This window comes from Centrocercus urophasianus, unplaced genomic scaffold, assembly GCF_019232065.1.
Source record: "Centrocercus urophasianus isolate 14NV4802_14NV808 unplaced genomic scaffold, USGS_Curo_1.0 seq_9, whole genome shotgun sequence".
Taxonomy (NCBI): Eukaryota; Metazoa; Chordata; class Aves; order Galliformes; family Phasianidae; genus Centrocercus; species Centrocercus urophasianus.
The window spans coordinates 23,133,317-23,157,495 of record NW_024885532.1 but is presented as its reverse complement, the minus strand read 5'-3'; the positions used below and the strand labels follow the sequence as shown (position 1 = coordinate 23,157,495).

The window sequence follows — 24,179 nt, the reverse complement described above, 5'->3', positions numbered from 1 at the left end:
AGACAGCATCGCTGATTACATCTTTCCCTGAACAAAAACAGTGAAATACTAGGGAACAAAAAAAGAGCAAGAAAAAGTTATTTAAAGAGTAGAACTATTTGATGAGATTTTATCCGCTATGTAGCTTAAAGAGAATTCCCAAACTATCTACAATCAGGACTCTGAGGGTTGTTGTACATTGCAAATGAATTTTAAATAACTCTTGTTGGCGGTTATCTTCATCTCAGGGTTGCCAAATCTCACTACTTCATCATGAATCTCATAACGCTGAATTGTTTATTTAAACCACAATTCAAAGAATCATTGATTAATGAGTTTCTTGCCTTTCATTTTTTTTAATAAGTGTAAATTTTTCAGGGACGTGCTTATTACAGAAGGTAAAAAGATAATCAGCATAAGTACCAGAACAGCCAGAGACGTTATCATTCATCTGAAGCTTTCTCTGATGAAGAGAGAAGTGAATCACAGCTTGCTGGCAGGTTCTGCAGCTGCCTGCCGGCAAGAGAAGAATGTGGAGGCTGAGGACACCCTGCCTTCTGCCTAAGTCCTCACCCCAGCCATAAACCCCGACCCTAGGTTTGTTTTCACTCCTCATCTGCCTCCACCTTCTGTCCTGATCTCTTCATATTACCAAAAGTTTCATGAATGTAAAAAATTCCACTGGCTTCACTCTGGCTTCCTTTGTGACCCCACCCGGAGCTAGAGGCCTGTTTACAGAACCACCCAAATTACAGCAACACTTAAAAAAAAACCAAAAACATAACCCAAAATCTCAGTATTTTTTAATTCTAGCTCAACTGCTGGCAGAACAAAGGGCAGGACTTGCATGTTAGCTGTCCCATCATCACAGGCAGACCTCTGTAATAAAGCAGAGCTGCTGTCAGCTGCCACCGGCAAGCCTGCATGCCTTGCCTTGGCACATTGGGCTGCTTGTGTTTCCTTGATAGCTATGAGGTCCTGGTGCTTGCGGGACACGAAGCGTAGGTGAGAGGTGATCCTGGCTCCGTGCCACTAACAGGTTGGACTGCTGTCACATTTTCAGCTTCGCTCTTAACTTTCTTCAGCCACTTTCCTGGCTGATAAGTGATAATAAATCACTTACCTGATAAAGCCACCTCAAGGATTTTCAGACATCAGCACCCTCAGACACTGAGTACAAACTGATGTGATTCAGTCATGTGCCCTTTCTTCATCATTTGTTTTCTAGATCATTAGAGTAGGTCTGAATCCCATTTAGAGGTTCTTTTAAGGAAATCCAGGAATATGAAATGCACTCAAAACCAGCAATGAGCTGATTGCAGTGATGTGGGGATTGGCTTCCTCTCCCAGCGATGAGAGGGAATGTTGCAGCAGAGGAGGCTCAGGGTGGGTGTTAGGAAACGTTTCTGCTCAGAACGACTGGTGAGGCGTTGGAACAGGCTGCCCAGGGAGGTGTGCAGGCATCGTCCCTCAAGAACCGTGCGGATGTGGCACTGAGGGACGTGGTCAGCGGGCACGGTGGCATGGGCTGATGGTTGGACTGGATGAACTTCACAAGTCTCCAACTGTAACGATTCTACGGTTCTAAGCACAGTTCCGCGTGTAACGAACCAGCTCCAGGAGAGGGCGTTCACAAGCCCACATCCAGCCCCACCGGGGCGAAACGTAACCTCCACACCCCGACACTGCACCTCCCCGCGCCCCACCCTCAGGGCGGCCGTTAGCCCGCCGCTGCTTCCCGCCTCCTGCCCGGCGGATCGCAGCACGCATGCGCTCTCGGTCGCTGCCCCTCGGCCGCTGGAGGCGCTGTCTGCTGCCCGTGCGGGGCTGGATGAGGCGGGGGCGGGTCCGCGAGCGTGATGGCGGCTGCGGCAGCGGCAGCGGCGGCCGGGGGAGGTGGGGAGCGGAGCAGCACCCGGGAACGGCTGCTGGCGGCGCTGGAGGATCTCGAACTCCTGGCCAGGTAGTCGATGGGATGGCCGCCGCTCGGTACCGAGCCGCCGGCGGGGACGTCGAGCGAGGGCCCGGGGATTGGGGCCGAGAGGAGAACGGCGGCCTGGGGCCGAGGGCGCGCGTGGGGTGCAGCCGCCCGCAGGCTGAGGGTGGGGAGCCCGGCTGCAGCGGGGGGCTGCGAGAGCTGCGGCGGTGCTTCTTGTGCTCGGAGCTTTGTTCCTCGCTGCCCGCTGTGCCGGCTGCTCTCTGTGCTGTCTGTCTCCCGAACGGCTCGTGGGCCTCGTATTACTCACTGCCAAACTGCCGTGTGGCTCACTGACTGCCTCAGGTAGGGCACAGAAAACAAGCGCAGCTGTTGCTCTTCTCGTGTCCGTTTAGATTTTAGGTGGTTTATTTTTTTTTTCTTTTTTCTTTTTCTTATTTTTCCTTTTCATTTTGGATCTGATAGTCTACCATTAGAGGTAACGGCCTCAAGTTGTTCCAGGGGAGGTTCAGATTGAATATTAGGAAGAATTTCTTCCCAGAAACAGTGGTGATGCATTGGAACAGGCTGCCCAGGGAGGTGGTGGAGTCACCCATCCCTGCATTTGTTCAGGAACTGTGTGGATGTGACACTGAGGGACATGGATAGTGGGCATGGTGGGAATGGGCTGATGGTTGGACTGGATATACTTACAGGTCTTTTCCTGGACCAGGACCTGGTGTCCTGATGGACGACAGGTTGGCCATGAGCCAGCAGTGTGCCCTTGTGACCAAAAAGGCCAGTGGCATTCTGGGGTGCATTAAAATGAGCGTGGCCAGCTGGTCAGAGGGAGGTGATCCTCCCCCTCTACTCTGCCCTGGTAAGGCCTCATCTGGAGCACTGCGTCCAGTTCTGGGCTCCCCGGCACAGAAAAGACAGGGATCTCTTGGAAAGAGTCCAGCGGAGGGCCACAAAGATGGTGAAGGGTCTGGAGCATCTCCCCTGTGAAGAAAGGCCAAGTGAACTGGGTCTGTTCAGCCTTGAGAAAAGAAGACTGAGGGGGGACCTGATCCAGGTCTACAGATATCTAAGGTGTGGGGGGCAGAGTGGTGAGGCCAGACTGTTTTCAGCAGTGTGTGGAGACAGGACAAGGGGAAACGGCTGGAAAATGCAGCATAGGAAGTTCCACACAAATGTGTGCAAGAACTTCTTTACGGTGAGGGTGATGGAGCACTGGAACAGGCTGCCCAGGGAGGTGGTGGAGTCTCCTTCTCTGGAGATGTTCAAGACCTGCCTGGATGCCTACCTGTGCAACCTGGTGTAGGGAACCTGCTTTGGCAGGGGGGTTGGACTCGATGATCTCTGGAGGTCCCTTCCAGCCCCTACAATTCTGTGATTCTACAATAGTGAACCCAAAGCACGTCAGCTATATGTTAGTGATCAGCAGTACCATGGAGCTGGGCCTTTCATGATCAATGTAACTGGCTTGGGTGGTAGGGGACACGTGGTCTGTAACATGTCTAACCTGTGTCCCTTGTGCTAACACAGGGCCAAATTACAGCCCTCCCCAACATGAGTCTCAGTGGTGTTAGCTGACCTACTTACAGCAGATAGTTTGCTAGTGATCAGTGTTGGTCAGGTATGGCAATATTTCAGTAATAGCAAGTTTCAGTATTCACTAATAGCTTTGAATTATTTTAGTCACAGAAAATGTTATTAAGGTTGGAAAGAACTCTAGGATTGACATGCGAAATCAAACTCTGTAGCCCAAGTAAGATTGCAAAGCAGGTATGATTTACTCAGTGCTGCACAGACACCGGGTGCAGGGGGGATAGATCCACCTAACTTGCACACCATCAAGAAAAATAGTGCTACAGGTATAGGCCCAACTAATACATAATCAGTAGTTTCCCTGGAATTCGGATACATATTCATTATACCCCTGAGAGTTCATTAGCATGCAGACCCTCCCCTCTTGTGCATGCGTAGGAGGTCGTGGGATGAAGATTTGTTGTCAGAAACCTTCGCAAGGAATGCCTTTCTCGCTGTAAACTGCTGGCATTTGGGGGGGCATCCCCCCAACCTTGTTTCTTCTTGCCCTCTGGACATCTAATCACCTCCCTGCCAAATGTCCTCGGGCTGTTCTCAAACCTTATCAGTATGGCCTTCATCCCCCTCGCTATCTCAGACCCGGTGTCTGCCATCCCTTATTTTCTAACAAGCTCTACATTCTTGCTTCTGTAAACTATAATTATTCCCCTTCACCCCCCTTATTCTCAGTCACTGTGAAGCCTTCTTGCCTTTTACTTGCACTTATGGGTCTCTTCTCTCCATTCAGGATCATCTAGTCCAACCATCACCCCATCCCTACCATACCCACTAACCACGTCCCTCAGTGCCACAGCTGTATGTTTCTGGAGCACCTTCAGGGATGGTGACTTCATTGCTCCCATGTTTCAAGATGCTGTTTATAGCTTTACTGATCAGGGGCTTTTTCAAGCTTTTAGAAAAGAACCTGTTGTTGTTCTAAGGTTCTGGCTCCACTACTGTATTAGTGGACATCTCTCTTGAGCTGCTTGCACCAGACTAAAGAGCGTGCCAGTACCATTCCAAGGACCCTACTTTGGGTAAGTGGTTAGTCATGTGCAGCACTGAACTTATGTTAATAGCCTGAAAAACCAAACATGTTTGCCAAATTTATAGAAAAAAAAAAAAAAAGATATGGCCTTTTTGCTGCATGGTCTTATTTAGGGAGTTTCATTTGAGGTTCTTGATGGCTCTACGTGATGGTGGAAAACTAAATGTGTACTTGGAAGCAAGATCAAGAGGTTTGTTTGAGAAGCTCTTCTAACCTACCCCCAGAATATTAGTTTTTCAGTATTCATGTTGTTCAGTGCACAGCTGATACACCATTGTGAAAATACTTGCTTTTATAGAAGTGGTCTTACAACAAACTCCAGGTATGTGAACACATAGACTTAACTACTGTAAACTGAGTGTGAAATTTGCTCTGTAGTAAATAAAAAGAAAAATAAAAAAAAAAATATGGAGCAATAGAGAACAAAAATAATGTAGTCAATTCGACTTTCATCCTCTCATGGAACAAAGGGGGTTAGAAACAGGATACAAATGCATTTAATTGTGCTGTTTGCTCTCAGTTTCAGCTTGTGCCTAATGTAGTTGGACAAGAACTTAGCTCTTTTTAAGTACAAATACACATGAGCACTTCATGAGCTCAAAGAACTAAAATGAAATCATGCTGCAGTCATGAAACTGTTTACAGAATTGTAGTTGTGAAATCCCTGTCAACACTATTACATAAAACTGTAAAATACTCGAGTACATGAATGCTTTAATGATATAAATACTCAGTTGGGGAAGATGTGATGTGATTTACAAATAATAGCTTAGAAAGTTGCATAAATAGTGTTTTCCTTTCAGGGAACTAATTGAAATTTTGGCAATTTCAAGAAACCAGAAGCTTCCACAACCAGGAGAAGAGAGCCAGGTAAACTGACTTTCTTAGTTGTCATTCTTTGTGCAGATAAACACTATGTCTTCTTACTTTCTCCCTTTGTACTTGGACTAATGATGATGGTGAAGCTTTGGCATCACTGAAAAAGCATTCTTGGTTTCATGTTTTTGATTGCTTGTTCATTGGTTTCTTGCTTCATAGGCTGTTTCTGCAAGCTGAGCAAGAATTAATACTCTTGTGGGTATCAGTTGCTTTTTGCAGTGTGATGCTACTTGCAGTGTGTTGTTACTTGAGCTAATTAAAAGTTCTACAAAACTCTTGCCCAACAGATCCTGGAGCTGCTGATTCAGAGAGATGGAGAGTTTCAAGAGCTAATGAAGTTGGCAGTTGATCAGGGGAAAATCCATCATGAAATGCAGCTTTTAGAAAAGGTAGTAGAAAAGAGAGATAATGACATTCAGCAGCTGCAGAAGCAACTGAAAGAAGCAGAGCACATACTGGTAAGTTCACGAGGATATCTTTGCTTCTGAGCATCTGCTCAGAAGGGGCAGGGGGAACAGAAAGTCCCCCTCTCAGAGTTTTGTGTCAGTGAAGATTTAAATGTTTAAAACTTTGTGAGAGCTTTAGTGTTGGTTGATTTGTTGTCTTTTTTTTTTTTTTTTCCCCAGTAACACTACTTCTTTATTGTGGCGTTCAGTTACTTTGTATTGATAATTTTCTTCAAAATCTACTTTGTTTCTGTGTATTTTGAAGAGTCCCCTGAACAGTTTCTCTCTTAAAACGCAGTTACATGCAAGGGTTTCTTCACAGAGGACTTAAGACAGAAGGATACAAATGAAGGATGTACTGAAGTTTTGGCTTAGTGTTGTTTCTTTTCTTCCCACAATTAGGCCACAGCTGTTTATCAAGCAAAGGAAAAACTGAAATCAATTGAAAAGGCAAGGAAAGGTGAGTTATCCATGATTGTACGTAATATACAAACAGTTGTAAAGAATGTTGCAAGTGAACTCAAGTTAGTAATTTCTTCTTAAGGTTGTCATCACAGATTTCAGATGCTTTGTGTGTAAACAGATTTTGACTTCGTTACGAATTTGTCAACCATTTCAACAGATGAAAGATGGAGCATGGGGATTTTTCTTTTCTTTTTTTTTTAGGAATAACTTTTTTTTCTTTTGTGGCAGACATGTCTTTAGTATTAGACTTGAATTCAAGTTTTTGGATGCTCTTCTTGGACCACAAACAGTCTATCTGGTTACCTAAATGTCTCACAAAAGCAGATCATTTCATTGTGACTACGTGGAAGAGTTTTTGTGTGCATGTATATTATAGCATTGTTTATAAAAGACTTCTTAGCTGGTGATACTTGTTTGTATTTGTATCAAATGCTGCTATGCTGTGGCAATTGCCAAGCTAAACTTGATTTTTTCGTTTCTTTTATTTTTTGGTAGGTGGCATTTTTAAGTCGTTTATAGTATTTTTTGCCATACTTCCTTCTAAACAAATCAAGAAATTTCATAATGATTCTAGTAACTCTAATACAGGTGTATTTATTGGAGGAAGGGCTACTACAGGTACCTGGTAGGTAATACAGTTACAAAAAAGGAAGATTGTAATTACTGCCAAAGTTCTGTACTAGAAATGCTGAAGTTTTCTTAAAAAAATATGCTTGTCAAGTGCACTGTGAAAGATACTGGTTTGTGTTTCTTCAAAAGGTTAAAGAGCTGTTAACACTGAAGGCATACTGAACTTGTGGCTGTAAAGTGAGTTCACTGTGATGCTTGTTCTGTATCGTCCAAGCAGTCTGTGAGCAGTCACTGCACTTGAAGCATGCTCTTGGTGTTTGACAGAATGACATTCCTCGTGTTTTCAGTTTGAAAAACAGTCCAGTCAAATGATGCAGTCTCTTAAGTATGGTAACTTTTCTTCCTTCTTTCAGGTGCCATTTCATCTGAAGAAATAATTAAATATGCCCACAGGATCAGTGCTAGTAATGCTGTTTGTGCCCCTCTGACGTGGGTACCAGGTAAATATCATGTGTATGACTATTCTTATGACTGCTCTTTTTCTTGAATAAAAAAGCACAGCCAGTATCTGGTTTTAAAATGGTTTCACATAATGAAGCACAGTTTGGTTTATTAAAGATATGTAATGTTTATAGCTGTTACATCTAGCATTTCCAAGAAAACTTCATGTGCACCTGCAGAACTCTATGAAACTGCAGACCTCTGTTAACTGATTGATCTTCTCTCATTAGTTTACTTTTCTTGTTCCTGATTATTGATCCCAATTAAAAGGCAGAAGTGTGATGAAGACTTCTGTGTGTTTGTGTCCCTTCACTGCACATATTACATAGGATGTATGTACATAGGATTTTAATAACCTATGATTTTGGTTACAATGAAAGCCCTAGATCTGACCCCATTGATTGTGTTATGATTGTTTTGGGAACTATCTTTCTTATCCAAAATTAAAATGGAGGATTTTGTTTTTTCTCAGTACTTATCATAGAATGATTTGGGTTGTAAGGGACCTTAAAAGCCATGCAGTTTCAATCCCTCTGCAGGGACAGCTTCCACTAGACAAGGTTGCCCAAAGCCCATCCGACCCAACCTTCAGCACTTCCAAGGATGGGGCTTCTACAGCCTCTCTGGGCAACCTATTCCATTGCCTCACCACCTTCATAGTGAAAAATGTCTTGCTTATATCTAATGTAAATCTACTTTTATGTCTAATTCGGTTTATATCTAATCCCAGTCTATCACTACATGCCCTTGTAAAAAGGCTCACTCTCCATCTTTTTTATAAGCCCTCCTTAAGTATTGAAAGCTTGTAATTAGGTCTCCCCAGAGCCTCTCTTGAGTCTAAACAACCTCCCCTATCTCAGCCCCTCTTCATAGGAGAGATGCTCCAGCCCCCTGACAATCCCTGTGGCTCTCCTTTACACCTGCTCCAACAGCACCTTGGCTATTTTTCTTAATGCTGAGGGCCCTAGAGCTGAACACAGTACTTAAGCTGGAGTCTCATAAAAGTAGAGAATAGAGGGAGAACCATCTCCTTCAGTCTTCTGGCCACGCTGCTTATGATGCAGCTCAGTATATGATTGGCTTTCTGGGCTGCAACCATGTGCTGGCAGCTCACGTCCAATTTTTTATCTGTGTGTATCCCCAAGTCCTTCTCCACAGGATTGCTTTCAGCCCATTCATCCCCCGTCCTTATTATTTAGCTGTCAAGTAGCAGAGGGAGCAAAGATGTTCTGAACATCATACATTATCATAATGTAATTTTTATGATAAGTAGGAATGAGCAAGGAAAGTCTCCAGTTCTAATAGAATAGGGGTAATGCTCATTTTGATCCAGACAGGAAACCAGACACAGAAGAAAAAAAAGATAATATTTCCTAATTATTATCACTATTATTATTAATAGGGGACCCACGCAGGCCATATCCTACAGATCTAGAAATGAGGAGTGGTCTCCTGGGTCAGATGAACAACCCATCCACTAATGGGGTTAATGGACACTTACCTGGGGATGCACTTGCAGCAGGCAGATTGCCAGGTAAGAGAAGTTCAACTTTTTTCTTTTTTTTTTAACTGTTCTTATTCTTTGTATAGTCAGAGTAATCACAAATGTTTCTCAGCAATGGGAAATGAGAATTAAAAGAATGAAAATTATGGCCAATGTTGTTCCCAGCAGTGAAGGACCAGTCAGTAAAGTTATTTTCTGTTAACTATTTTTTATTTGTTTGTTTCATGCTAAATGATACTGTAAACACTAGAACAAAGTAAATATGAAGAAAACTCACTTAGCTACCCAACAGTTAATTTATTTTAAAATTCTGTAAGCTGATTGATATTAAATCATATAAAAAAGTGTTTCCAAAGCAAACTCTTCTTGGGAGCTACAACAATGGAATTGTGAATGCTGTATTCAGAAGAAAAGAGATTTATTGTCTTCTCCTACTCTCCTTTAAGTTCAGGACTGAAAAGATATTTGCAAGGACTGATGGAAAGGTGGTGCCTCTAGTGTAGGTCTTCTTAAAGCAAGTGTAGAACCAGTATAAAGGCTGCATTGTGTCCTCACATCTGGTGGTGAGTTGGATTCATGCAACTAGCTAATGCAGTAATGTGCTCATCTGGTATTAGGGCATTGTGGCTGTAGTTCCATAAAGTCTCAGTCTACCCTCTTCCAATTTAAAGCCATTTCCCCTCATCCTGTTGCTCCATGCCCTTATAAGAAGTCCCTCCCCAGCTTTCTTATAGTCTCCCCTCAGGTACTGGAAGGCTGCTATGAGCTCCCCTCAGAGCCTTCTCTTCTCCAGGCTCAGCAGCCCCAGTCTGTCCTCGTAGAGGAGGTGCTCCAGCTCTCTCATCATCTTCATGGCCCTCCTCTGGACCTGCTCCAACAACTCCCTTTCTCTTGTGTTTGGGGCTCCAGAATGGACGCAGTATTCCAGCTGGGCTCTCATGAGAGCAGAGTAGAGGGGCAGTCTGTTGGTCATGCTTTTCTTGGTGCAACTCAGGGTATTGTTGGTCTTTTTTGCTGCAAGAGTGCATTTCCAGCTCATGTTGAATCTTGCATCAATCACCACCCCCAAATCCTTTTCCTCAGGGCTGATCTCAAGCCATTCTCCGCCCAGCCTCTATCTGTAGCAGTAGAGATCAGTAGGAAAGGAGCAGAAATGACATTAAGGATGTATGCTGCAGCTTTGAAGTGGGAGGTGTTTTGAGGGCAAAGAGGAAAGAGACCTAGGAAGTGTTGTGGACAGAGGAGTTCCCTTGTAGGTTCATGAGAAATACGCACTGGGAGGGCTTTGGAAGTAAGAGATGAGGAGAAATAGATTTGAGAGAAGTTGGAGGCTGCTGGGGTTGGTCTGCTGGTGCACTGTGAGGCATTCCCATCTCCCACATACATCTGCTCATGGGCCTTGTTTTGTAGTGGGACTGTCTTCTCCTTTGCATTTGGTGTATCATATTTGCTCTTTGGAAAAGGATAACCAAGGTGTTTCTGCCTAGTTCAGACTAAACTTAAATCTGAATTCCTGTGTTTACCTTACTTATTCTTTTTTGATGTAATGTTTTCATCTCCTTTTGCATAGTGACTGAGAGTGACCATTTTCGTAACTGGTTTTGTGTTAAGTCAGTTCATGTAGAGCTTTTCATCTTCAAAACACAGTTTGAATGTACATTGTTCTGAAATTTAATTTTTCTTTTGATGAGGGATTAAGCCACCTACATAAACAGGCCTCTGGCAGAATAGGCTTTTACAGTGATAGAACGACTCCATCACAAGATGTTTTTAGCTGTCCAAAAGCCAGTAATGTTTTTAAGATTTGCTTTAATTTTACACTGTTGTTTGAACTCCCTTATTCAGTTTGTGGACATACAAAACTGATAGCTTGATTATGCCCCTTTTTTCCAGATGTGCTTGCTCCTCAGTATCCTTGGCAATCAAGTGATATGTCAATGAACATGCTACCTCCTAATCATAGTAATGACTTCATGTTGGAGCCTCCGGGACACAATAAAGAGAATGAAGATGATGTGGAAGTGATGTCAACAGACTCCTCAAGCAGCAGCAGTGACTCAGACTAGGTACAGGAGGGACGGTATCCCTAGTAGACCTTTCCTGTGGTGAAGGTAGGTTGGATGCTGTTAATCACAGTCCCTTTTATTATGCTGGCAGCCCTTTGCAGGGAGAAGATACAGCCAGCTCAAAAATAAGAGTGGCTAATTTCAAACCATGAACTTACAATTGATATATATATTTTTTTCCCATTAGATATTCAACTGAAATGACTGGGAGCTTTCTGCTGGATGGGAGATGTCAGATTTCCAGTGCTGATGTAAATGTGTGAATGTGTATGTTTGCAAGAGATGCGTGCATTTGTATACATATATATATATATACACTATACATATTAGATGACAACGTTCCTGGGACAAAAGGTGTAAGGGGAATCCCCTTGTATGTATGCTAGTAACTTGACTCTTTTGAAGACAGTCTTTTCTATGGCACAGAAATAAGGCGTAAGATTTGTAATTTTAATACCTTTTTTGTTACTGCTGAAATGCATGTTGTTAATCACCTAGTGTGTTCTGAGAACAAAACCATGGCAATAAGGTGTTTAAAAAAAAAAAGTTTGTAATTATTGTAATATATAATAAACCTTTGCAACTTTGCTACACTTTGCAAACATAAGTCTTAGGTTTGTTGTGTGAGTTCATTAGTCAGCGCATTTCATCTGTGTGTGTTTGATTTCTGATTAAGTTTCAGAAGTTTGTGCTCCTTTTATTGGGATGTGTAATCACAGAACAGCCAGAGTTGGAAGGAACTTCAAGGATCACAAATCTCCAACCCCCTGCCACAGCCAGGGCCACCAACCCCCACATTTAATACAGGACCAGGCTGCCCAGGGCCCCATCCAACCTGGCCTTGAACACCTCCAGGGACGGGGCATCCACAACCTCTCTGGGCAGCCTGTGCCAGCACCTCACCACTCTCTCTGTAAAGAACTTCCCCTTGACATCCAACCTAAGTCTTCCCTCCCTCAACTTAAAACCATTTCCCCTTGTCCTGCTGCTATTTACCATTGTAAAGAGTTGACTCCCCTCCTGTTTACACGCTCCCTTTAGGTACTGAAAGGCTACAGTGAGGCCACCCTGCAGCCTTCTTTTCTCCAGGCTTTTTCCCTTTGCAGTGTCAGTATTGGAAGCAGCTGAGCAGCCAGCAGCTGCAAGTCTGTTCTTTTCAGCTGAGCCTATCAGGTACCCGCAACTGCAGACCCTGAAGCAGTGATGTAGAATGCCTACTTGCCAGACACCACAGATATTTTGGTCAGGTATCCCAGGGCCATGGATGCTTTGGAGCATACTGCAGATTCAGCTCTTTTCAGTTCAAAAGGAGCTCACTTATTGTTTAGTCTTTGTCACCTATAATTTTTTTCAGTTCTTTGAACCTGTTCATTTGTTTGCTCCAGCAATTGCATTTTTACCTCTGCTGTAAGTGTTCTTTCATCTTTCCAAAGTTATTTCTCTTGGCTTTCTTTGCTCTGTTTTGCTTAGGGTGTCATATGATGACAGCTACTCTTTTATTTTTGCAATTTGATCAGGTTACTCATGCAAACTGTTACTTGTACCAGTTACAGGTTTCTGCCTTGCCTTACTGTTAAGGCTACCTGAAACAGAGATCAAAGTTCTCTCAACTTTTGCATATTCTGTGCAGGAAATAGCTGTTAAATCAAGAATCGTTCCTCATTGTTCAGGCAGGCCTTCAGCAGTGACAGTAATGATACCATATGACCTATATATATATGAGTCCCATAGGGATACAGGAATGAAAATCACCTTTTCAGTTAGGTTCAAGCACTTTAAGGGAATATGGGCAATTTGGTTTTGTCTCAGCTATCACTTTTGGAAGTATTTTCACTTCCTAAGATTTTTTAACCTCTGTTTCACAGTTACAAGTAATTCTTATTCATAGGTATTTTAATCTTTATGCTAGGATGCATGTAGCAGGGGGGGTTGAAGCCAGATGATCAGTGTGGTCCTTTTCAACCCAGGCCATTCTATGGTTTTATGATTTGGATCAACATAAATTAACCATCCTAACAAATAATGTACCCCAAAGTCTTACGTGGCAATATCATATGATTCACTCATTTAAATAACTGAGAAGGTGGGTGGTTATTTCCAGATATAAATAAAAAAGGAACAGAAGGCAGAGTTTTGTGAAATAACCACTTACTTTCCTGGGTTGTTTAGTGGCATGTTAAGGGATTAAAAGGTACCCCTAAGTTACCTGTTTCATGTATTTAAGAAGTACAGTTCACTTTGCTGCTCTAGTGCATAAAATCAGACTTGGCACATAAGATGCATCCTAGGTAAAGTTTCATTGCGTAAATTCTTTGAGCTATCTGTTAGGAAAGTTTTTTTTCTGATTTGTATGTCAAGATGCTAGCTACTATAAGCAATTTAACATAAACTTGCAAAGGTTTAACTGTATGTTCTGTTATTCAGTTGCTTAGATGTATACAGAATGCATTTTCCTACTTAATTTTATATTTAATTTGATCCTTGTATTTCTGCTCAGTTGAAAATAAGAACTAAAAATGATTGAGCATCAAATATTGGGAGTGCTAGGGGGTGCCCTGTGTAAGAAATAGAAATGCAAGGTGCATTTAGAGCAAGTGAATTTAGAGATTGCTGATAGCTGATTGCAGTAATGCACTGTCATTTAATCAATCCACTTGGGAAGAGAATGGTAACCCTGACATATGGTGATGCTGTGTCCTCATTTCAGTAGCTACTAGTCTACTTGCAACAGATGGAGTGAATATAACCATTAAGTGTAACTGCAATTATTGCACTACAAACCATTGTATGCTGACTTGGGTTTTCCCATCAATGCTTAGATGCCTTCCGATATTTAAAAGACCACTAAGTTGTTTGAATTACTAAATATTTTTAATTATTCATTGAGGCAGATGGGCTGGACATCTGTCAATTCTTTCTACAACCACTTTGTTGACAGCTGAATGGAGCAATTATTAGTAAATGTGAAGTTGCTTTTGGGAAGAAAATCTCCACTTGTGAATAGAAAAATAGGTTTCATACAAAGGTAGAGCAGTAAAGGAATTTTCATTGGCATCTTCAATTTCAAAACTGCTTTTTAACAAATCTTTCTTCATAGAAAATCTGTCATAAGGGAAGCTGCACATAGAATTTGGAGCAGTAACTGTCCAGGAGACATCTTTGTGCCTTTTATCATCTTCCTGCTTCACATCAAAAAGAAACTCCTCCATTAAAGAATGTTGCTATGCAAAGTCGGGAAGAGCTTTAAGCTATTCAATCTCATGTAGGAATTGCCAAGTCAGTGCATAATTTCAGACAATTTTAATCTTCCTCTATTGTGCTGCTTTTATTTAAAGAAAATAAACACATCTCAGGTAATTTTCTACAATGGATATAGTTACAAAACAAACAGATGTATTACAAAATAACCCTGTAGAGAAAAAAAAAAATAAGGCAGTTATGTAATTTGTTGAAGTCACAATCTGTCCCTATCCAAAAATTAATGGTTAAAATCCAGCCTGGTTTACAGTTAATATCTACAGCCCGGAAAGAGCCAACTTTGGTTACAGTTGCTATAAAAATGACAAACCCATCATTTTTGTACATATGTTCTGTGATCTCATTTGCTACCAATTCAATTATTGGGTCACCCCATGCAGAAAATTAAGATGTTAATCAAGTCCTAGTAGCTGTAAAGGATGACACCTATCTGTGCTGTTTCATACTGACAGCCCTCCTAAGCCAGAAAGTGCAGCTGCCTGACACAGCTACACATCTATAAATGAGTTTGTTTCTTCACTGTGTTCTGTCAGCCTAGCAGAAGACTGTAGGTGCTTTGACATTCACCTCTTAGGGTTCAATAACATGGTCAGAAATGATAATCAACTGAGGTCTGAAATTCTTCTGTAAACAAGTTCTACTGCCAACAGAAGGTAGGTGAAAGGGGGTGGAAAAAAGGGTCAGAGAATTTTCATTCTCTGCAGCATTCTTTTACTGTTTATAATACTGGTTTCCAAGTATAGTGTAGGAGAACATGACATTCTGTGGAAAACTGGACTTTTGTTTCATAGAGCTGCTGAAAGCATCTTAACTGGACCTATGAAACAAGGCTAAGTTTAAAGATTGGTCCAAAATCATAGACACATAGAATGGCTTGGGTTGGAAGGGAGCTCAGAGATCATCAAGATCCAACCCCCCTGCTGTAGGCAGGGCTGCTCATCTCCACATTTAACACTAGACCAGGTTAGATGTATACTTGAAGAAAGCAGCATGATATACAAAACAGCTTTATGAATAAGCCAGGACCGTTGCTTAAACAAATCGTTTTCCTTTGGGCATGCTGTTACAGCTGTTTCCAAGTGAGTTTCTCATTCACTTCCACAGGGCATCTCATCTGTATAAAGATTCCCCAGATAAAACAGTATGCCTAAAGGAAAACATTAATCATTAACAGCTACAGAAGATGTTTGCAGTTGCTTGGAAGGCAGCCCTGTGTACCTCCTGGATGCACGACAACTCAAGTGAAAGCACTGCAGCATGTGACATCTTGGTAACTGCAGTTCAGACATGGGCAAAGCCAGCACCACACATCGTTTTGATTTCTGCACCACAGGTCCTTCGGGCTGTCACACCACCAGGCTTCATGCCAGCTGATGGCTCCCTGTGTACCCCTTCAGGTGATCCAGGTCTTCCGTAAAAGGGTTGTAGCCTTGCTCCCTCAGGCACCGCAGGCCCCAGAAGAGTTGCTCTGCTGGAGGAAACTCATCCCATTTAACCCATTCCCAACCTGAAAAAATAAAAAATAAACATTGTGACCGTAACACCTCTCCAAATCTGTACAGATCCTTCTCGCACAGAAGCTGCCTACGCCGTACTCACGCTCAACGCGCAGCGCTGCAGCCCCGCCCCTCCCGCCCTCACCCTCGTTCTTGTCGGGCTCGCAGTTGCGCGGCTCCTCCCCCGGCTCGGCCTCGCCCTTCATGAGGACGGTGACGTAATGGTAGCGCGCGGCGGCGCACACGGAGTTGACGGCCGAAGCGAAGCGCAAGTTGCGCAGGCGCAGCGCCGCCTCCTCCAGCGTCTCTCTAGCGGCGCACTCCGCCAGGCTCTCCCTGCGGGCGGACCGGGCGCGTCAGGAGGGCTGCGGTCCCACGGCGGGCGGCCGGCTGTCCGCGCCGCCCGGGGGGCCGGGGCTCCTACCCGAACTCCAGGTGGCCTCCGGGGAGCTGGTACGTGCCGGCTCCCATTGAGCCTTTCCTCCTGCCCAGCAGGACGCAGTTGGGGTGCGCGGGGCTGGTAACCACCACCCCTACGCCGATCCCGGGGCGCTGGGGCCGCGTCGCTTCGCCCATGGCAGCCGCGAGCTGTGCGCTACGGTGCCTCCGCTCCCGGGACGGCTGTGGGAGTGCGGCGGCTGCGCATGCGCGTAGCGGCGTCTCGTGGAGAGGCGTGGCCTCGCTTCAGCCGCTCTTCCCGCCCGCTGCCGGGGGGGGAGCGCTCACAGGCCGAAGGGCGTTGTGAGGTTCATAGCAGTATTAGCACGGCAGCCTTCACTCGTGTGGAAAGCAGCGAGTTAACCACGCGAGCAAACGAAGGCTGGCTTCAAACAGGAACGTCCCACCTAGGTACGGCTCCGTGCCATGGGATACAGAGTTCCAGTTGATCTACAGATCTGCTTGGAGTGGAGTAGTTCTTACTGTGTCAGCTCGTGGTTTCAGCTAGGCGAAATCACTTAGAAATCATTCAAAAGAAAACCCGCAAGCACAGTTATGCATAAATCAGGAGATGGAATGGCAATTCTTCAGGGATAAAATGGAAAAACAAATGAAAATCTGTGTTAACAAGCATTTTTCCTCATTTTTCATGTTTCTTTTAATTATAGAATGACTGGCATTGAAAAAAACTCACATGCTACAGAATCGTAGGGGTTAGAAGGGACCTCTGGAGATCCTCCAGTCCAGCTCCCTGCTAGAACAGGTGCCCTGTATCAGGTCACACAGGAAGGTGTCCATGTGGGTTTGGAGCATGACTGGAGAAGGAGGTCCCACAGCTCTCTGGACAGCCTGTTCTAGTGCTTTGTAAGTTCAAAGTAAAACACCTGACTATGTTTGTATGGAACTTCCAATGTGCCAGTTTGTGCCCATTGCCCCTTGTCCTGTTGGTAGGAACCAAGGAAAAGAGCCTGGCCCCATCCACTTGACTACCATCCGTTAGATATTTAGCATATTAAGCACTGATAAGATTCCCTCTCAGTCTTTTCCAGTCTACCAGGTCTATCAGCCTCTCTTGTAAGGAAGATGCTCCAGGTCCTTAATCATGTTTGTAGCCCTCTGCTGGAGTCTTTCTGTAAGTTCCCTGTCCTTGAACGGAGAGCCCAGACGTGGCCTCAGCACAGCAGAGTAGAGTGCGAGGGTGGCTTTTCTCAACCTGCTGACCACGTCCTTTTCAATGCACCCCAGGATACCGTTGGTCTTCTTGACCACCAGGGCACACTGCTGGCTCGTGTATTCCATATAAATTACTAAAGTTTGTCAGTGGCCATGATTTTCCTTTTCACCGGCCCACTGATCACAAAAAGGATGTGAAGTATTATTCCTTTTCAGGACTTCAAAATAGTATTTTGTCCTGTTTGAAAATGTACCTTTATACAGGTGTTTTTATTCACTTACAAAGGTCACTTGGCCAAGTTGGCTGCCTATTGATCTCTGCTTTTTGTGGGATTTGTTTTCTGATGTTGGGTTGCTCGAACTGACTCCATATGGCCTCAGATGACCCCTGATGTTGGTATGCAGAAGTGTCAGAGTGTGTGTTGGAGGCAGAGCTGCCCTTTGAAACTAGTTGTCTGTTTTTATCTGTAATGTCAGCCCACACCCTGAGTTACTGATATCAGTATGTTAAAAAAAAAAATATCTCAGGCAAAATCCCAGGCATTCTGTGATCCTAATTCATTTATTTCTGTCCGTGTCTTCCAGTATAGGCATAGTAATCTTCAGATTAAACATTGGTCAGTTATGCCATTTCTGTATTGAAAAGATGATAATGATTTTAAATTTTACCAAAGACTACTCATCATCAGCAGCAATGAAAACATTCTTCTTTGTGTTAAATGTAAATCATTTTCCTGTATCTTCCATCAAACAGCGTTTACAAAGAAGACTGAGGACTGCCTGCTCTCATTCAACTCATACTGTAAAATGCAAAAAACACTCACGTGGTCGTTATGTTTGTTTCAATGGTAGCAGGATAACTACCTTTTCTTACAAACATGATTTTTGGGGGAGGCTTTGGAATACATGTGTTTGCCTTTGATTCTTTCAATTTTCTTATGTTTGTGATCGTTAGCAAAGGATGCTGTAAAAATAAAGCACTTCTTTTCTGACTGACTCTGTTTTAATTACTTTCTTTACAGGACTTATGTAGGTTGTAGATGTGCACTCAGGTTTTGCACAGATCGTTCAAGAAATACTGGCCAGTATTTTTAAGTGTGATGGTGAACAGACATCCAATGAAGAAAAGAGATGAGAACAAATCCAGAATGAAAAAGTGCAATTTCATCTTCTATCATAGTAATAGTAAATATATACATAGTAAAGATTTTCCCCTTCTCTCAATCAGCCATAGACAAACTGGGGAATGAAAGGCTGGAGAGCAGACCCACAGAAAGAATGACAGAATTACACGAGTTTGAAGGGACCTCTGAACATCACTGAGTCCAGCCCTTCGCTAAAGCTTACAGTAGGTTGTACAGGAAAATGTCCAGGCAGGTTTTGAATATCTCCAGAGAAGGAGACTCCACGACCTCTCTTGGCAGCCTATTCCAGTGCTCTGTCATCTTCACAGTAAATAAGTTTTTTTCTCATGTTTGGATACAACTTCCTGTGTTACAGTCTGTGTTCCTGGGTTCCTTCCAACTCAGGGTATTCTATGATTGGTGATATTGCCATACAGAGAGCTGCTTCCCATCTAGCAAAGCAGTGAGAGAACATTGATTTGGGAGCTAAAATGAGTCTTCTGGGGACCTACTTCGCTTGTGCAGTGTTAGGATAACAGGCAGTGAGTGTGTTAGAGCACTAGAGCAGGTTGCTTGCAAAGGCTGTGCAAGCTCTGAAGTTACTGATGAAAACTCAGCTGGACAGAGCCCTGGGTGATCTGCTCAAAGTTAGTATGAAGGGAGTAGAGTGGTTGTAACAGATGGCCATTCCAACCTAAATTATCATCTGATTCTATTCTGGTAGCAGCTAGGATTTCTTCTGATGAATTTATGTATTCCCTATTTGCAAAAACACAGGAAATCAGTAAAAGGTCTGCATTTTTTATGTAAATAACAATTCTACTTGCTAATGTAATGGGAAGGGGTAGCTCCTCACTCTTACCTAAGCAGTTCCTCTGATTTGAAGACTACTCGTCTACTTACAGCTAAGAAGGGATGACAAACCCTGTAAGATCACACAAATGTCTTACGTCCTTTGGGATTTGTCAGGGCTCTAAGCAACCTGATCTAGCTGTAGACATCCCTGTTCATTGCAGGGGATTTGATCTAGATGACCTTTAAAGGCCCCCCTTGAACTCAAACAATTCTGAGATTCTATGATTTGTATTTCTTGAGGAGATAACAGAGAAGTTGAAAGTGTTCTAAGCTATGAATATTAATCCTATCAATTTCTAGCATATCTGCTTTTCTGTATCAAGGGAGAAACTTCAGGAAACAGTTCTGTTAATTATAAGAGATGCAAGAGGGAAAATATAAATTGGATTTGTGGAAAAAAAAAACCTTTCATACTAATTGGTCAAAAGATGAGCATCTTTTCAAGCTTCAGTAAATCCCCTTGCCAGTTGTGCACAGAGCGTTTTAGAGGCTTGCCATTATTATCTGAGTATTTCACCTCACGGTCAGGCATACCTCTGACCTCCAACTCCTCTGACTTAAATGGGCCCACTTACTTTTCCTTGTCAGTTGGAACTGGAGGTAGTTCTGCCTCACAGCTGAGAAATCAGAGCGATGCCCTTGTCGTGTTCAGTATCACCAGGTGAGTTTAAGTCACTTTCAGAACTGAGTATTCAGCCAAAACCTGCTCACACAGCAAAGCCGAGACATGATCTAATAAGCTGTCACCAGCTGACTATAAGAAGTGTCAATGACAAGAGAGTATCTGGTCTCCACGATTCCATTAGAATTCCAGGACTGATATTCTTCATTTCCTTCTCCTCTTAATGTAAAACAGTAGATGCTTTAGGCAAAACGAGCAGAGAAATCAAATGCCTCATTTTTGTTGTTATTGTTGTACCTTCCATTCAGATTCAATCATTAAATTGTTTGATCAAATTGGCGTAAGTGCTGCCATGCTTATAAGAGGAGTCTTGCATGAGGTTGGCAATTGTATCTTCTGGGATGCTGTGCTTTGGAGATTGTAGATAAAACAAGATTCTCCACTAGAGTCCAGTGACAGTAGGACAGATTTTGCTCTTTCTTGTCACAGAAGATCCTTCCAATACACGTCTGAGTACTTCATTGTTCTTATCATTCATTACCTGTGTGAAACATGACAGAGAAGCTGACAGGAGTATCTTCCTACTTAATAGCTTGTCATGCAAGCTGTTAAGATGCAATGTACTTCCATTTGTTAAAAAAAAAAAGTTGCCTTTTGTTTCCCAAATCCATTCTTTTTTTCCCTGTTTACATATGTGACAGACAGTGATGCTTGTGATAGATTCAGATTTCTAACAATACCCCTAATAAGCTTTGGTTTGTTTTCTTACACTTTGAGATTTTAATTTAATTGCCTTTATGTTACTTCTCTGCAATTGCAAATATGCTGTCAAATATGCTGACAATTAGTATTAAACACTTGTCAAACCATTTTTCTTTTCAGTAAATCAGATGTGATATTTTGTATGTCTCCATCTAGGATTTCATAAAATCTACACTGTGCATCTGAATATTAATCAAGGAAAATGAAAAAAGATTCATAGGGGAAAGAAGTTAACTTGGTCTGCCCCCCTGAGCTTATGGGAAGTGGAAGAAAATGAAGGTTGATCTGCTGAGGTTGCTGGTTAGGTCCCATGTGGCCTGGCTCTCTGTCCAGGCTTTGCCTCTAAATTTGGACACTTCCTTTTCTACAGCGGAAGAATCGGATAGCACAAGAGAACTTTTTTGTTAGAAAAATCTGTGGATAAAAAGCAGGAGAATGTTCATAGTAGTGACAGCGTGCCCCTGGCCTGTCACAGGACTTAGTGATTTGATGGAGTGGCCAACAGTGAAACTGTGAAGAATATAGAGCAATGATAATAAATAAAGACTGCAGCCCTGGAGCAAAAATACTGGAATATTCATAAACAACTGCTCTTAATTTTCCAAATGCAGATGGAAAATTCTGTAGAAGTCAGCTTGCTTTACCTCTGCCTGTGTCACAATCTTTATTACAAATCTACGATCTGCACAATTCTCCACAATCCTCCCTTCTCTGTAAACTCCAACTCATTACATTTTCGTATCGGAATTTATGAGAGCTTTCAGGTTTTCTACATTATGTACTTCCTTATCATAGAACAGAAAATTCTTGTGTTTAATAGTGTAGTTCAGGAAAGGCCTGCCTGAGCAGAATAAGTTTTGTTTCTGTAACCTTCACTGACTCTCACAAACTAACTCTTGTACTAAAAAAAAGCACCAACAGAATATTATTTTCTATCTTGATGCTGGAATTACCATTCACATCTGATTCCATTAAGAGTACTCTTTTTCATTGAGATATACTGTCAGCACCAAAGTGGCCACAGTCTTCACAATGATTTATGGAAAATAATGGCATGCATATGCAAGTATTTGCTTTACTATTTTAACTGCTTGTTAGTTTTTTTCTTAGCTCTGGTGTAGACAGACAAGATTGTGTCGTCGGAATGGGTGTAGGAGGTGGGACAACTCTGTTATATTTGTAGCTCTGCCATTAACTTTTTAAGTGACCTTGGGCAACTCATAGTTTGGAAAAGATGGATTGTGATCCAACTTCTGTAAATCTCCTGTGTGTATTCAAAGTCAGGGCAGATTGAGACAGAAGAATATAAATGTCTCCATGATTTCAAGCCAAAAATCCATCAAAGACGGTAGCTGGTGGTCCAGTGTGGATCTTTGAAAAATAGGCAAGAAAACATGACAGGGCTTTTGGCTCTTCTACGGCCATTTGCATCTCAGGTACTTCTCAGAGCAAAGGTGGCTTCTATGTATTTAGTAACCCTCTTCTCTATTCTGTTCTTTGAACTTGTGAAGACCCCTATTGAGCCCATGTGAACTCCTGACATTTGCACCATCTAAGGCAAGGTGCTCCACAACTAAACTACACAGGATGTGAAGGATCACTTGTCATGCCTTTTGTGCAAGCAAATTCCTTTTGCTGCAGTGAACCTCTCACCAAGTAGCCTCCCCTGGCATCTCATGATTCCTGTAAGTGGAGAAATGGTGAAGTGGTGCTTAGTGTTCTGAAGAAAATTGCACCCATCCAGATCCGAGGCTGTACAAGTTTCTGATATGAAAACAGGTGAAAATGTCAGAATCTTTGTTGGAGGGATGCAGGAGCATCCTTATGGTGACACACTGGTTTGCCTGTCCCTATGACAATTGGAAGAACAGATGGAATAACTTCATACTTCAGACTGATGCAAGTGAATAGCTTCATATTATTAAATGCTCCCAAGGTTCCTTTTAGCAGTTCGTCCAGAGTCAACCCTGACAGATGTCCTGCTAACTAGCAACACAGTGAGAATTAACTAGCTGGAAGATGTGCTGTGTAAAGCTATGGAGACTGCACTGAAGAATTTTTCTTATTTTGCTTCAGGTCAGATTTTCCCCTGTGACTTTGGCTAGTCTGGCAGCTGAACATGTCTACCAGTCTACAATGCATCCTGGTTGTAGCCAAAATCAATATATTTTCCTGTTTCTCTAGGAGAACAAAGAAAAGGTGAATGCATCCTTTCCAAGAACTGACTCTTAATGGTTTCTGCAGGGTTTGGTTTTTATTTGCACATTTCCAGGCTACCTTGTACTGACAGTCTGAGCCAGATGGTGGCATCCATGATCAGAAGACAGAGAAATTCATGATTTTTTTACAACATATCCCAGTTATACTAATTCTCACAGCAAACAATGAACTCAGAAATGCAACACGCAGATTATTAAAGCCCTCTATACAGCTGGTTTTTTGGATTGTACACAGTGGCAGTAGCTGCCGTAATCTTTCCAGTCCTTTAATATGCCCTATTGTAATTTTGCAGCTCCTTACATCTACAGTGAGGTGCTCATGCCTGGAGCGTCTGAGTGTAAGAGGTGCAGACCTAAGCGCTCTGTGGAGTTTGCTGCAGATAAGAGTAATGCTGTAGGCAGATAGGAGACGACCAGAAGCAAAATAAATGAACAGTTGTTACTCTGTCTTTCCCAATACTCGCCTAAAGAGAAGCTATGATGGTACACTTTCAGTTTCGGAAGAAAAATGCAACCTGTCCAGTTACAGGGTAATTCCAGTCACAGAACTGACTAGGATCACATATCCACCATTGTTTTCCTTGAGATTAGATTTAGCTTTGTGGTTCACATGCATAGAAATAACTGCATTTTTCTTCGTTACTGACCTCTGCCATTAATAGAGCATACTTCTCATTCTGGTTTCCCAGAATTAATGCTTTCTTATACATTATTTTCTAATTAATGTTCTCCATTAAACTTTGTTTGCCTGTGACTCACAAGGTTTATTCATTGCAGAGGGTTCTGTCTTTTACATGAACTCACTAGTGAAATCACCCGAGGACACCACAGTAAACACACACATGCTAATTTGCTAAAGCAGAGACTCAGCTGCATACTACATGAGGCAGAAGTTAATTTTATGTGACATAGAAAGCCTGGTACACTGGGGCTGTAAGGATGGATTTCAGAATAACTGTGTGCAAGTATTGGGTCTTTGGTTCAGTAATTGGTGTCAATCAACATAAATTTGATTCATTGTGTGAACACACTGAAATAAAGAAAAAAAAATTCTGAGGGTGAAAAAATTCTTGGAGAAGACACTGAATTGGGAGAAAGTATTGATCTGCCTGAGGGTTGGAAGACTCTATGGAGGGATCTTGACAGGCTGGATCAATGGGCTGAGGCCAATTTTATGAGCTTCAACAAGGCAAAGGCAGAGTGGCTGTAAAGCTGTGTGGAGGAAAAGGATCTGGAGGTGTTAATTGACAGCTGGCTGATCATGAGCCT

General features: G+C 42.7%; 2 protein-coding genes across 2 annotated transcripts; one reads left to right on the top strand and one right to left on the bottom strand.

The window, feature by feature from the left end:
* Positions 1 to 1,838: 1,838 nt before the first annotated feature.
* Positions 1,839 to 11,570, top strand: MED4 (mediator complex subunit 4). Its single transcript, XM_042839134.1, has 8 exons — positions 1,839 to 1,942; positions 5,336 to 5,402; positions 5,699 to 5,869; positions 6,260 to 6,317; positions 7,306 to 7,392; positions 8,796 to 8,927; positions 10,791 to 11,008; positions 11,151 to 11,570. The coding sequence occupies exons 1-7, from the start codon at positions 1,839 to 1,841 to the stop codon at positions 10,961 to 10,963; spliced, it is 792 nt and encodes a 263-aa protein (XP_042695068.1). The 3' UTR covers positions 10,964 to 11,008; positions 11,151 to 11,570.
* A 2,678-nt stretch (positions 11,571 to 14,248) lies between these two features.
* NUDT15 (nudix hydrolase 15) lies at positions 14,249 to 16,331 on the bottom strand. The gene is made up of 3 exons (XM_042839238.1): positions 16,142 to 16,331; positions 15,863 to 16,053; positions 14,249 to 15,728 (listed from the first exon to the last, which is right to left on the bottom strand). Exons 1-3 carry the CDS (start codon positions 16,291 to 16,293, stop codon positions 15,583 to 15,585), a joined length of 489 nt encoding a protein of 162 aa, XP_042695172.1. The 5' UTR covers positions 16,294 to 16,331; the 3' UTR covers positions 14,249 to 15,582.
* Between the last annotated feature and the right edge of the window lie 7,848 nt (positions 16,332 to 24,179).

Coding starts and splice junctions, on each gene's coding strand:
- MED4 (XM_042839134.1), top strand. CDS start 1,839: ATGGCGGCTGCGGCAGCGGCAGCGGCGGCCGGGGGAGGTGGGGAGCGG. Junction 5,870..6,259: donor AAGAAGCAGAGCACATACTG/GTAAGTTCACGA, acceptor TCCCACAATTAG/GCCACAGCTGTTTATCAAGC. Junction 7,393..8,795: donor CCCTCTGACGTGGGTACCAG/GTAAATATCATG, acceptor TATTATTAATAG/GGGACCCACGCAGGCCATAT.
- NUDT15 (XM_042839238.1), bottom strand. CDS start 16,293: ATGGGCGAAGCGACGCGGCCCCAGCGCCCCGGGATCGGCGTAGGGGTG. Junction 16,054..16,141: donor GGAGGCCACCTGGAGTTCGG/GTAGGAGCCCCG, acceptor GTCCGCCCGCAG/GGAGAGCCTGGCGGAGTGCG. Junction 15,729..15,862: donor CGAGCCCGACAAGAACGAGG/GTGAGGGCGGGA, acceptor TTATTTTTTCAG/GTTGGGAATGGGTTAAATGG.